A 13,661-nucleotide genomic window follows, 5' to 3' on the forward strand; every position below is an offset into this window, starting at 1 on the left:
GGCATCACCATAGCAACTGATTCAGATCAGCTGACTTTTGACAGGTGAATGAGAGAAACAGGTGTAGCTTAAAAACAGCTGTTTAGCATAAAAAGAACATGGAGGCCAACATAAAATAGTTCCTATACTTTAGCATATTTAGCAAGTTTTGCAAAAAAAAACAAAAAACACATTTGTTATAAAGTGTTTACGGTATGGGACTATGGTATAAATGAATTGAACTCAGATCTGTGCATTACACGGTTATAATGTACTTTGCGCCACATCGTGCATGAAAATCATGTAATGCACGGCTCCTTTGTGTTTATTCCTTATTTATTTTACAGTTTAATGAGGAACCAAAACATATTTCAAGTTTTTAAACATAGTTTCGTCCTTGGTCAGCTTTAAAGTCGTAAAAGGGAGGTTTAAAAAAACATTTTAAATTTATAAGAATTTACAGGTTTGTTTTTCATTGATTTAAAAAGTCCACAGAAAGGCACATTGTAAGAGAAAATTCACGACACAACACAAATTTAAACGGTAAAATCAGAACATATTTACTGAGTGCAGTTTGTAAACCAAAATGCTGATACACTGTTCTGGAAGTGAGACAGTATAAATAGATCTGGCATATGTAAAACGTTTAACTTGAACTAGAGTAAAAACAAGTTATTGCTCCTTCTCTTGAAATCAGAAAGAAATAAACATTCAGAAAAATCTTTTTGCAAACATATTATATCAGTTCAGACAAAAAAAACTGTTCGTTCACGTATAATTTAGATAAAAACAACAACAGCATCAACAAGGTGAAAAATCAGAAGTAACAAAACAACATATCAACCTGTAAAACTAGAAAAACCAACTAATATCAGTCACTGAAACACTGAACGATCTGAGGTTAGCACGTATCGCGTTAGCATCATGCTGTGTGTTCCACAGTCTGCTCAGTAGGTGGCTGTGAGGCTCTTCCAGCTCCGTCTACGATGTCCTGTAAGTACTCTGCAAGCTCGGTACAGAACATCATGAAGGAGTTTATTCCTTTATTTGATAACAGTTGACATACAGCTGAGGTTGAATCAGATTCATGCACAATAAGCACCACTGGACAATGAGACCGAAGCTTACAGGCGGCTAGCTGTGAGACGTTCAGGGGACAGGCTTCTTTTGCTTTTATATCCCTAAAAAACATGATAATATTGATTAATTCTGCAGCTCTAATAGGTTTAATATCACACAAAGTGCACTTAAATTAAAATTATGATCCTGGAATGCTTACCCTTCAGGCCATGTTTGTGCATCCATGTTGGTCATTTTAAAAAGTGATTAAGGTGGTTTAGTATGTAAGTATATAATGTTTGTGTCTAGTTGAGCACTCAGACATTATAAGGACTTACAAGACTGCGACTTGGGCTGAGAGATCGAGAGCGTACAGGGCTGACACTCCTGCTCCGGCTTCTACTCCACTGCAAACAGACACACACACACACACACACACACACACACACACACACACATCACCACAACATGCATGAGCCTCTCATGTCTCTGTACAAGCATGTTTGTGCTCATTCTGGTATGAAATCAGTACCAGAGCTCCTCTTCGGGTCACAGCCTCGCCTTTCACAATTGTAGCGTTTCCTTCAAGCAAAGCTGGCCAGACGTGGTACATCACCAGAGGAGCTGAGAACTCTGAGTCGTAGCTCCGACGGTACCTTTCAGAGAGAGAGGAGGAGAGTGGGACTTAGCCGTTTGGTTGCTGAGGCTGACATCTACTGGCAGATGGGTGGCATTGCTGTGATGAGCTGCATCTTTAACACCGTAACTCCAGAAGCATCTACGCAAACATCCAAACTTTGCAGACTAAATCCTACGTCAGACAGACTACGACATGTACAAAACAGAGCTGCCCGAACGGTGCTGAAGTGTGATTTCAGGACAAATATCATCACAATGCATGAGAAACTTAACTGGTTGTTGCTCAGAGACAGACTCTTATATACATTGACAGTTGTAACTAGAAATATATCTGTATTAAAACTACTTGTTATTTTATTTAATAACCTTACTTTTAGTGTAATCACGAATATACCACAAGACATACAAAAGATGGAAATTTTAGCTTGCCAAAAGCAAAATCAGATGCCATAAAAAGAACAGTTATGTATAGAGGCATGAAAATATGGAATTCTCTACCAAAGAACATTAAACCAACCACTGACGTTAAAAACTTTAAAATATCATTAAAAGACTATCTTTCAAAAGTACAGGTATCTATATAAATCATAATTATAAGGGTTTGCTGATAAGTATAATAAATACGAATGAATGTAGAGTAAACAAATTGATAATGAGGATAGAGGTGTACTTGAAGATTTGTATTATAGATAATTAAATATATAGGTTGATATCCAGTTTTAAGCATATTTTTTGTATTTTTATAAATGAATAGCTTACACGATAGGATGTAATATGAATTGATATTACATGCATGCATTTACTTGTGTAAAAATGGATGTAAAGAGATGATTTTGAAGATGTAAATACCTTGTATTCCAGGATTGTACTGAAATATTGATGTGCTGTGTAACTTTTTACAAGTTTTTGTTTTGATATAATTGTGCCAGACCCCAAGAAGAATAGCTGTAGCTTGCAACAGCTAATGGGGATCCTTAATAAACTAAACTAAACTAAACTACTAGGAAAACATACTGAAAACTTCTGACAGGATTTTCTCATGCAACAACAACATGCCACTGACTTGCTGTCATTGAATAGTTCTCCATCACTCGCAAAGGCCAGGTCAAGAGGTGGATCCAGCGTCTGCATGGCGAACGCCACCCTGCACGTCTCTCTGATCAAGGCACTAACGAGGGAAAAATCCACTTCTGGTGGGAAGGAGATGCGAGGGTTCACATTCATGGCGTTGATCACATCCTGAAAAGATGAAATCCTCAGTGAGAAAAACCGCCGTCTTCATCAGAAAGTACTACAGGTTCATAAATGTGGCACGAAGAGATTAGTTTTCCTCTACATTGACGCTGGCTTGAACATCGTAGAGGTCCAGGTTTCTGACTATGTAGTCCACAGCTGCATCCTCTAGACTCTCCGGACCAAAGTGGGAAGGGGACAGCGTCTTTCTGACTCGCAGCTTGAACTGACGGTAGGCCAGTTTCGCTGTTTGGAAGGATTCCTACAAGCACAAAAACACACACTGCTAGTGCAGAACAGTGGAACTGACAAACAACACAAAGCAATCATAATAAACACACGTAACAACAATAATTATTATCTGAATACAAATGTCCCCTTCAGGTTCTGTGCACGCTCACATAAAAATAAATGTTTATGTGTCATGAAATGTTTTTTTTTTTAACACAAAATAAACCAATCACCAAACACCGCAAAACAGAAGGATGTATAAATGGAGGGATTTTGTAAACAGAAAAATCATGGAATCAATTGGGGGGGGGGGGGGGGGGGGAATCACAGTTGCTGTAATCAAAACAGAGAAATTGAGAATAATACTTCATTTTAATGTACCAACAACTTTATCAGGTACACCGGTTCAACATAAAGAGGTAATCAACCAATTAGAAGGCAGCTACTCAACACAATCGCATGGTGAAGACGACTTGCTCAAGTTCAAACTGAGCATCAGAATGAGGAAGAAAGGAGATTTAAGTGACTTTGAATGCAGCATGGTTGCTGTTCTGACTATTTGCTGGGATTTTCACACACAACCATCTCTAGTGTTTACTGAGAAGGTCTGCAGGTCTTCCTGATTAAGTGCAATTGTACATGTTGATCTGTCTTTCCTGTCCTCTCCACCCCAACCAGTCGAGGCAGATGGCTGCCCTCCCTGAGCCGGGTTCTGCCGGAGGTTTTCTTCCTGTTAAAGGGGAGTTTTTTCCTTCCCACTGTCGCCGCGTGCAGCTCAGGATGGGGGATTGGATCGAAGTCATGACTCGATGCAATCAGTTGGTTTCTATTATAGGATATGTATGAATTGGCTTGAAATTATGTGTATGTAAAGTGCCCTGTGACAACATTGCTGTGAACTGGCGCTATACAAATAAAGTTGAATTGAATTGAATTGAATTGAGGGTCTGAATAAGAGAAAATATCCAGCGAGCAGCAGTTTGTCTGGACCAGAATGTCTAGTTGGAGTCAGAGGAGAATGGGCAGACTGGTTGGAGATGATGGAAAGACAACAGGAAGTAAAATAGGTACTGGTTGCAACCAAGATATGCAGAACATCATCTCTGAACACACAACACGTCCAGCCTGGAAGCAGATGGTCTCCAGCAGCAGAAGACCACACCGTGACCAGTTATGATGTGATATATATGTTGTCTTGTTGGACATGTTTGTGCCTACTGGCTGTAAAATTAATTGTTCTAAACAATACTCTAAAAAATCCAATTTCATATTCAGCAAAGAGACTCAGTAACTGTAATACACTGTAATAACATGGAAATCACAAAGTTCACTGATTAGTTCAATGTAAATTTTGTATTGAATAAATATTTACTGATCAGTTTTAATTCGACACATTATGCATCACTGACAGTAAACATGGTTCTTTGTGTCAATCTGCGATAGTTTTACTGTAACTGGTCGTTTGGAAGCACATTGTCAGACCTACAGGTCAAAAATAAAATCCCTCACCTAAAAGTCACTCTGCAAGTTGTTAAATCAAAAGATCTGTTCAGAAAATTTGATCCAAAAACTTAGAACAGAAATGTTTCCATATCTCACTGTGTGGGTCATATCTGGTGTTCAATTTTATTCATAAAGCCCTTTTAAAAACAACTACTGGTGGTCAAAACGCTGTAAAACAACAGCAACCACATGAGAATGAAATAAAAATTCTACAAAAGCTACATTAAAAGGATATTGTCTTAAAATGAAATGTAATTAATTTTTCTTATCATTCAGCAAAATGTTTTCATGAAGGTGTATTTTTAAGTGTATTTTTAACTCAATTTTAAGTGTTTTCTGAAATATTTTTCCTGGACGCCTCCCTGGTGAGGTGTTCCAGGCACCTCCCTCAAGGAGGAGACCCCGGGGAAGACCCAGGACACGCTGGAGGGATTATATCTCTCGGCTGGCCTGGGAACACCTTGGGATCCCCTCGCAGAGTTGGCAAATGTGGCTGGGGAGAGGGAAGTCAACCGATCCCAGAAAAGCGGTAGAAGATGGATGAAATATTTTGTCATTTTTTTAAAATGACATCTTCATTTGTTTTGGTGTTTGATTTGTTGTTTGTTTTTCATTAAATCTTCTTGTGTTTTCCATCTCTTTCCAAACACACCCTTTCTCCAGCTCACACACTTCTATTCACGATAACTTCAGACATACCACCACAGCGATGAAGATGATTTTCTGAACCATCTCCAAGTCAGCAATGTAGCGTCGAAGCAGGGACTGAGCCTCCAGACGCTCCACGGCGTACAGGTCGCTGAAGCGTGATACCAGGCGTGCGTGGCGGGACGAGCTGGTGAGCTGAGCTCTGGTGGGCGATTCACTCCTCAGTGGGCTGGACGAGCCGCTGAGCCTTGGCAAAGGGCTCGGAGAGCGACTTCTCACCAACCTGAGGAGCAGACACAAAAAAAACATAAAACTGCATCAGTTATGTAAGACGCCTCTAAAGTGGCCGTGTGCGAGCACACACAACGTGTTTCCCTGTACCTCCCCTGCAGCATGGCCTTCTCTGTGTTCAGATAAGACACTTCATCTCTCAGCAAGCGAACCTGTCGCTCAGAGTCATCCAGATTCCTCTTGTAAATCTCCAACTCGTCATGAGCCGAACGCAAACTACAACACAACGTTCACGTCAGCAATAGTAAAACACAAACAACGTATTTGAAAGTTGAGATGATACGACAGGGTTTAGATCTATCACACACTCTGCTTTCAGCTGTAAGATTTCATCTTCTGTGGCGAGCAGGGTGGTTGCTGATTTGCTCTTTGTCTCATCCAGCTCCTTCTGAGCATCCATCAGTCTGTTAAAACAGAAGGATTGATTGGTTTCTTTTTTTTTTTTTTTTTTTGCAGTTTTCCATACAACACTTCATGTGTTTGTTTTAAGATTCACTCTGCTCTGACTGAATCCAGCTGCAGCCGAGTGGAGCACAGCTGAGTCTCCATCTTCTGCATGTCACTCTCATGGAAAACAGAAAGCTCCCTGATCTTCCTGTCTTTTTCCACAGAATCCTGATGGTGAAAAAGCATTAATGTAGCACACAAACCTCAACACTCAATGTATTTAAGGCGTCCTGGCTGAAACGGACAGTAGATAGATAAGACAGATGGTTGCACCTGGATGAGTTGTAGACTGGTGTCATCGGAAACTGAAGGCCTCGCCATGGAGAAACAGCTTCCAAGCCATGGCAGCAGTCGTGTTTTAAGAGTGTCCACTCCAGCATACTGACCACCTGATTCACAACAAAATTTATAAAGATTTTCTAAAGGTTTGCTCTTTAAAGGAAATCTGACGTCTGAGCTGCGAATGTGAAGGTTACCCTCAGCAGCAGTGAGGTTAAGGATGGCAAACAGCTGGCCTTGGATCTTGGCAGTGAGTTCAATCAGCTCGCAACACCTGTTCAGATTCTGGTCACAGGAAATCACCTGGGAAGAGAAACAAATCCTCAGAACTAAAAGAATGCAAATTAATTATTCATTTAGACTGACTTTTGTCTCTGTTCTGCTACAGTCATATTCATTGTTTATTGAGAAGACCTTGACAGAAAAAACATTTATTGAGGTCTTTTGACACAAAAGAAAAGGGCAGATTAATTTCTCTTCAAGACCAAAACGTAACTATTGATCTATAATCTGTTTATCTCTTTTTTAACTATATGACCTACATGCAAGTGAATTATTAGGCTTCTTGCATGTAATTTTAACAGTTTAGTACTATAAAAGGATACTAAAAAGCATGGAAACTGTAACTGCCCTGACTTTACTGTAAGGTTATATCAGTAATGTGTGAGGTTATATCAGTAATGTGTGACTAACCTTTCATTTGCCCACATTTCAAAATTAATTTAGCATCCAAAGACAACCTAAAGAATCTCCACTCTGTTCATTTGTGCCAGTGCTACACCATACAAGGTCTGGTAAAGTCCTTAACTAGATGTCTTACAATTCCATTGCAGCTCAAACTGATTCTGACTCTTCTCTCTTCAATTATTATATATATATATATATATATATATATATAGATATATATAGATATAGATATAGATAGATATAGATAGATATAGATATATATATATATATATATATATATATATATATATATATATATATATATATATATATATATATATATATATATATATATATATATATATATATAGATAGATAGATAGATAGATATATATATAGATATAGATATAGATATATGTGTGTGTGTGTGTGTGTGTGTGTGTGTGTGTGTGTGTGTGTGTGTGTGTGTGTGTGTGTGTGTGTGTGTGTGTGTGTGTGTGAAAGGCGCTAATTCCGCATAGCCATTTTGCCTCACTCTCCCGGAAGTAGTGGGAAGTGAACCATCTTCACGGTAGAAAGATCTTTGGACATGCCCAACCGTAACCATGGCGATTTGCGTCCATAGTAACCAAACTTTACTAGAAATCAATGTAATCTAAGCAAATGCATTCCTTTGCTGTATAGTTTCAAATCTTTTTAAAAATGCATCTTAAATAACTAAAATTAGGCGAGTGAAATTAAACAGAATAGAACTAAATAAAATAACAAAATTGGACTTTTGTAGCAGTTAGAGAATAAGTACACATTCACAATCACTTTAAGTAAAAGAAGATGAAATCTCAATCTATTGACCGAAAAAGCCAATTATTTTTAGATGACAGGATAACATCCATGAAATACAATGCTCAGCAACAAAGGCACGTGAAATGGTTTGGTCAGATTTAGGTCGATCATGACTTATTGATGAACTTACATGGTAGTCTTTGTGCCAGCTCTCAAGCTTATCCTGCAAGACGCTGAAGGAAGATGTATTGGTCAATCTCCTTAAAGTGTCCGCCATGTCAGTCCAAAATAACTAATCCTCGGGGATTGAAAAGAGCCCAGAAGGAAGGCTTGGGACTGTAGTAAAAAAAATTCCTGGCTTGGCACCCAATAACACACAGAGCAATACACAAAACAAAGAGACGAGCCGACAACCAACCCACACCGAGTGGGCCAATCCGCGTGTTTTAGCTCAATTATTACTGAGCAAGGCTGATGTGTTTGCTCTGCCTCCTCATCCGATCCTCTGTAGCTTCTGTTTTCCTGTGATGTAAATACGATTGTAATGTCATACCGTCAAACGAAACCAAATGCCCGCAGAACAACCCCCTGAATTTCACAGCTGATTTTCTCCTGCTGCTTTGTGGAATTAAATCCGATTATAATACGCATTATGACATGCCATATTCAGTTAGTCACATCATTACTACTTTTAAAGTAATACCTGATTTGCACATGCATACTGCAGATAACAAATTCTTTGTAACACCATATAATTTTCTGTATAATTTTCAGATTTAACATACAACTACTACGTACAGTTTAGTTTAGGTGTGGAAAGAAAATGACCACATTGTAAGTATTTTATATTAGATAAGTCGGTTTTGTTTTTGTTTTTTGTTTTTTTTTTTGTTTGTTAGTTTTTTTGTTGTTTTTGTTTGTTTTGTTTTTTGTTTTTTTGTTTGTTTGTTTGTTTGTTTGTGTTTTTTGTTTGTTTGTTTTTTCCGTAAAAGCTTACTTAATATTCACGTTGTGATTGGCACAGAGAAGTATTAACAACAACACATTCAGCAGTCAGCATGCTGGTCAATAATCAGTAATCTGGGGTTTGGGGAAAAAAATCAGCATTTTAATCCATAAACTCATGTTTTAAAAGAAAATCAGGAAGAAAAAGGAATCTTTGTACATGCTGCACTATTTTGTAGATAGTTTTATCGTTTTACAACTCAGATTTACTTGGACAGTTGATCTGTCAAAAAGAACAGATATTGAATTATTAATTTATTTACTTACTTATTTATTTGTTTGTTTATCATTTTACTTATAGTAAAACCAGTGGAAAATAAATTCTATTTTCGGACCTTTCTGTCATTGGAGGGGGGAACTTGGAATGGACCATAATTTTTCCTGATAACCATGATGCTCTCTAGCGGCCAAATATGACTAAAACACTGAACTTTATCTATATTTCGTCTAAATGTATAACTTTAATTAACAATTAATGATAATTCTGTCAATAACACGACAGAACTAGTCTTTGTTAGTGTTTGTTTCCACCCTCGCTGACAGAATGGTACAGTCCTCGTCGCTCCGCCAGCTGAAGAGGGAGGGTCAACATGGCGTCCGAGCAGGTCCGTTATCTCCTATAATTACTCTTATTTATGCACTATACCTCCTCCTTTCGCTATTTAATGTTATGATAGCAACTGTTTATCAGTTTAAGCATATAAAGATGGAGTTAAAGGGATTATAATACACGTACAATGTGGTGATCTCTTACTATGGAATAATGTCTGTCCTGCTTATTAAATATTGGCCTCTGCGTCTTTCGCCTTTAGTGTTGCTATACTTTTACAGACTTGCTTTTTGAAAATAAAATAGATATGAATCAGATACGAATGCTGAAAGGAGCATATAACAAGTGACTGCATGAAATGAGTGCAGTTTATTTTTAGTTATGACCACAGACAGACTGTCGCGTTCATTTTAACAGATGCATTCCGATGCAGAGAGCACTGAAAGTTAGATGTGACCTTGGACACTAGCTGAACATGGGTAGAGAAAGCGAGTAAAGCATGGAAACAATACATCTGTGTTTAATCTGAGCAGGAATTTTGAGCCCTATGAAAGACAATGGCATAGACCCAGGGCCGGATTAAAAAATGCACAGACCCTTGGGCCCAGAGTGTTCCAGGGGGCCCCTTTCCCCACCACAACATTTTGAAAATTGTGAATGATACACTGAAATGACATTTCTAACATCACTCAGCCAATGGTACCAATAGCAAGACACTAGGCATTGTGGTGTAACTATCTGGCTTTTATGTACATTTTGTTTCATGTCCAAACTGCTGGTGTTTGCCCCACATGGGCCCCAAGTGGGCCCTAAATAGGCGGGCCCATAATGCCTAGTGGATAATCCGACCTTGGATAGATCCCACCACTTGATCGCAAATTTTAGATTTTTGTTTTTGCTTCAAGCTGATTAAAAAAATAGCTTTTCGTGGGAATAATAAAGATCTAGGGCTGTGTTTAACCCTTTATGGGGGTGAGTGACTATTTTTGATCACTTTGTTTCCTTTCATATTCAGCATGAAACAACTTTTTGTTTGTAATGTAACAACAGAATGGAGGTCTTGGATCATACCAGAAGGACAATTTTAGATTAAAATAGCTAATTTGAAAGTGTTTCATTGGGTACCCTATAAAGGGTTAAATCACAGTGCATACATGTAACTATGTTATTTTAATATAAAAGGTTTTTCAGTTTATATTACTGCTATATTTTATTACAACCTTTTAAAAAAGTTTTTATTATTTTTAATGAAGGTTTAATGATTTTCTTATATAGTTTGTACATCTTTTTGGGCCCCTATTAAGTCACGAGGCCCTTAGATTCTTCCTAACTTTCCATCCCCATATGGCGCCTCTTAATCTGAAACCTAAGTGGATATTTAGTTGCAGTACTGTGGAATCAATCTTTTACATTGTGTCAGAAAATATCATCTTTGATTTATATTGAGGATTAAATAGCAATTCATTATGGGATATATTTCTGTTAACTGATTTTGACTCTTGTGCCTGAACTGCATTTTGATTTCTAGGAGAGCTCCAATGGGCCTGTCAAGAAGTCCATGCGCGAGAAGGCCATAGAAAGACGTAACATTAACAAGGAACACAACAGTAACTTCAAAGCTGGGTATGTTCCCATTGAAGAGGAGCGTCTGCATAAAACAGGCTTAAGAGGACGCAAGGGAAACATGGCTGTTTGCATCATCGTCCTCCTCTTCCTCCTTGCCTTAATAAACCTCATTGTAAGTGGCTGACACCTGATTATATTTATTCTCACTTTATACACTTTGGTGAAATCATAAAAATGTGACTTAACTCCATTTTCTCTCAGATCACATTGGTGATATGGACAGTGATCCGCATCGGCCCAAATGGCTGCGACAGTATGGAGTTCCATGAGAGCGGCCTGCTGCGCTTCAAGCAGAAAGCAGACATGGGCATCGTTCACCCGCTGCACAAGAGTACAGTAGGAGGGCGTAAAGACCAGGACCTTGTCATAGTCGGAAACAACAACCCGGTGAGAAAAATACACTGAACCTCATGCAGTTTAGATTTTTATTCTCAAAAAAAGACACAGTTTTGGAGCCTTTGTCCTTTCTGTCATTTGTGCTGTTACAGGTAGTATTCCAGCAGGGTTCCACCAAGCTGAGCGTAGAAAAAGACAAGACCTCAGTCGTCAGTGATGTTGGCATATCCTTCACAGACCCTCGGACACAGAACACTTTCTTCAGCACAGACTTTGAAAACCACGAGTTTCATCTGCCCAAAGGCGTCAAAGTCCTGAGTGTTAAAAAGGCTTCCACAGAAAGGGTGTGTATTATTATATCTGACTCTCTGATAGCAAAAACGAAAGGGTGATTCATTAATTATGCATGTTATATCATAATCCAGAATGATTAAAGGAAACTGTTTCCATAAAAAGTACCCTGCTAACCTCTGCCCCATCCCTTTGAGGATGAAAAAGTTTAGATTTGAGTAAAAATTCAGGTTTAAACTGTGCAGAAGTGAGTTACAGAGCTGTCATTTTTCCCTCCAAAGAAGGTTATTAGAATATTGTTAATTAGTTCTAAAAACTCTAATGTATGTGGCAGGATAAAGGGACATTCAGTGTAGGGATGGGAAAATCGAATCAAAAAATCACAAATCTGGGTTATTTTTTCACTTCACAATTTTAAAATGGATTTTTTTTTTTTAACAAAAAGACCCTTTTTTCCCAAATATAAAAGTAATCCATGATAAAAATATATGTCATTTTTAATGTTTTTATTGATCTTTTTACCTGTCTTCTTGGGCTTTATAGCAGCAGAATGATGGTCTGGCTACTGTGTTGTTTTTTACTCCTTGAAATCAAGAAAAATGACGAGCAAAAAAACGGTTTTATACATTTTTTTTTTTGTTTTTAATCTACAAAAATCAGCAACATTATAGAATTGTGAGAATCGCAATTTAAATCAAATCAGCACCAAAAAATCGAAATTGAATCGAATTGGGACAAAATTATATCGTCACAGCTCTAATTCAGTGTCATTACTACCTCTTTTCTTCCTTTTTTTGTTGTTATTATTACAGCTAAATTAAGTATTTACTCTAATATTTAGATCACCAGTAGTGCAGCATCTGACCTGAACATTAAGGGGGACAGCAAGGCCGTCATCCGTGGTAATGAGGGGGTGAACATCATGGGACGGACTGTAGAGTTCAAAATGGGAGGCGACATTGAGCTCAGGGCTGTAAGTATGATGTCTATCAATGTGTAGCATCTTGTGTATGGAAAGTCAGTCGAGACCAGCGCTGAAAAGTGGATGGTATTTAATTTCTTCCTCTTTGCAGGAGAACAGCATCGTTCTTAATGGATCTGTCATGTTCAATGCTACGCGCATCCCATCTGCAGGAGACTTTTACCTGAATGACGGTCTGGAGAGGTACAAGCTCTGCATGTGTGAAGACGGGACTCTGTTCCGTGTGCTGGTGAAATTCCCCAACATGGGCTGCCAGACATCTGACAACCCATGTAGAAAAGCCCACTAGGACTGAGGTGCTGTCGCCGTGGAAACCAGACAAACCACCTGCAAATGTGTGCATTTTGGAAAGAGTGCAGTTATGGATGTTCACAATAGCTTGCAAACAGCATCACGTTCAGGTGAGCTGTCCGAGTACCAAACACAGATTGTGTTACAGATTATCGCCTCTTGGCCAAAGATATCAATTGTAAGTACATGTATTCTGCAGGATTGCCAACATTTGTCTAGAATTCATACCACTTCATCTTTGCACATGACCTTTATGCTTACGAATGATAGTGTTTTACATTGCCTGTATGTAGACACTAGAAACTGAAGTATTTATTTTATTGCCTTATCGTTGACTATCACTAATACACAATCCCTACAGAGGGCTTGTACAAGACGTTTTTGCTGTTGACTGTTTCTGGCAGCTGTATATTTCCTGTCATATTAGCTGATGTGTGAGATGCTACATTATAATAATTATGTTTGAAATGCCGTCCAATTATGCTACAGCCAACTAGTTCTGTTTCTGCTCATCTTGGACTGAATATGATGCACTTGCCAATGGATTTAAAGGGATGACATATACATATATATATATATACATATATATATATATATATATATATACATATATATATATATATATATATATATATATACATATATATATATATATATATATATATATATATATATATATATATATATATATATATATATATATATATATATATATATATATATATATATATATATATGTGTATGTAATTTAGTTGGAAAGGCAGTTTTACTGTAAAGTACATATAAATCTCTAAAGCGTTGAGAGTTTGAATGGTTTGATTT

General features: G+C 37.9%; 2 protein-coding genes across 2 annotated transcripts; one reads left to right on the forward strand and one right to left on the reverse strand.

Annotated features, from left to right (window-relative positions):
• Positions 1 to 615: 615 nt before the first annotated feature.
• spata18 (spermatogenesis associated 18) lies at positions 616 to 8,035 on the reverse strand (the record flags this gene model as incomplete). The annotated part of the gene is made up of 12 exons (XM_079244532.1): positions 616 to 1,160; positions 1,377 to 1,445; positions 1,571 to 1,694; positions 2,741 to 2,916; positions 3,014 to 3,172; positions 5,344 to 5,575; positions 5,674 to 5,799; positions 5,892 to 5,987; positions 6,080 to 6,198; positions 6,304 to 6,419; positions 6,507 to 6,612; positions 7,949 to 8,035. The coding sequence occupies 12 exons, from the start codon at positions 8,033 to 8,035 to the stop codon at positions 1,104 to 1,106; spliced, it is 1,467 nt and encodes a 488-aa protein (XP_079100658.1). The 3' UTR covers positions 616 to 1,103.
• Positions 8,036 to 9,324: 1,289 nt separating this feature from the next.
• On the forward strand, positions 9,325 to 13,415 carry sgcb (sarcoglycan, beta (dystrophin-associated glycoprotein)). The gene is made up of 6 exons (XM_079244543.1): positions 9,325 to 9,368; positions 10,842 to 11,051; positions 11,141 to 11,326; positions 11,428 to 11,619; positions 12,408 to 12,539; positions 12,640 to 13,415. The coding sequence occupies exons 1-6, from the start codon at positions 9,354 to 9,356 to the stop codon at positions 12,835 to 12,837; spliced, it is 933 nt and encodes a 310-aa protein (XP_079100669.1). The 5' UTR covers positions 9,325 to 9,353; the 3' UTR covers positions 12,838 to 13,415.
• The last annotated feature ends 246 nt before the right edge of the window (positions 13,416 to 13,661 follow it).

Source organism: Telmatherina bonti (genome assembly GCF_933228915.1).
Source record: "Telmatherina bonti genome assembly, chromosome: 8".
Lineage (NCBI taxonomy): Eukaryota > Metazoa > Chordata > Actinopteri > Atheriniformes > Telmatherinidae > Telmatherina > Telmatherina bonti.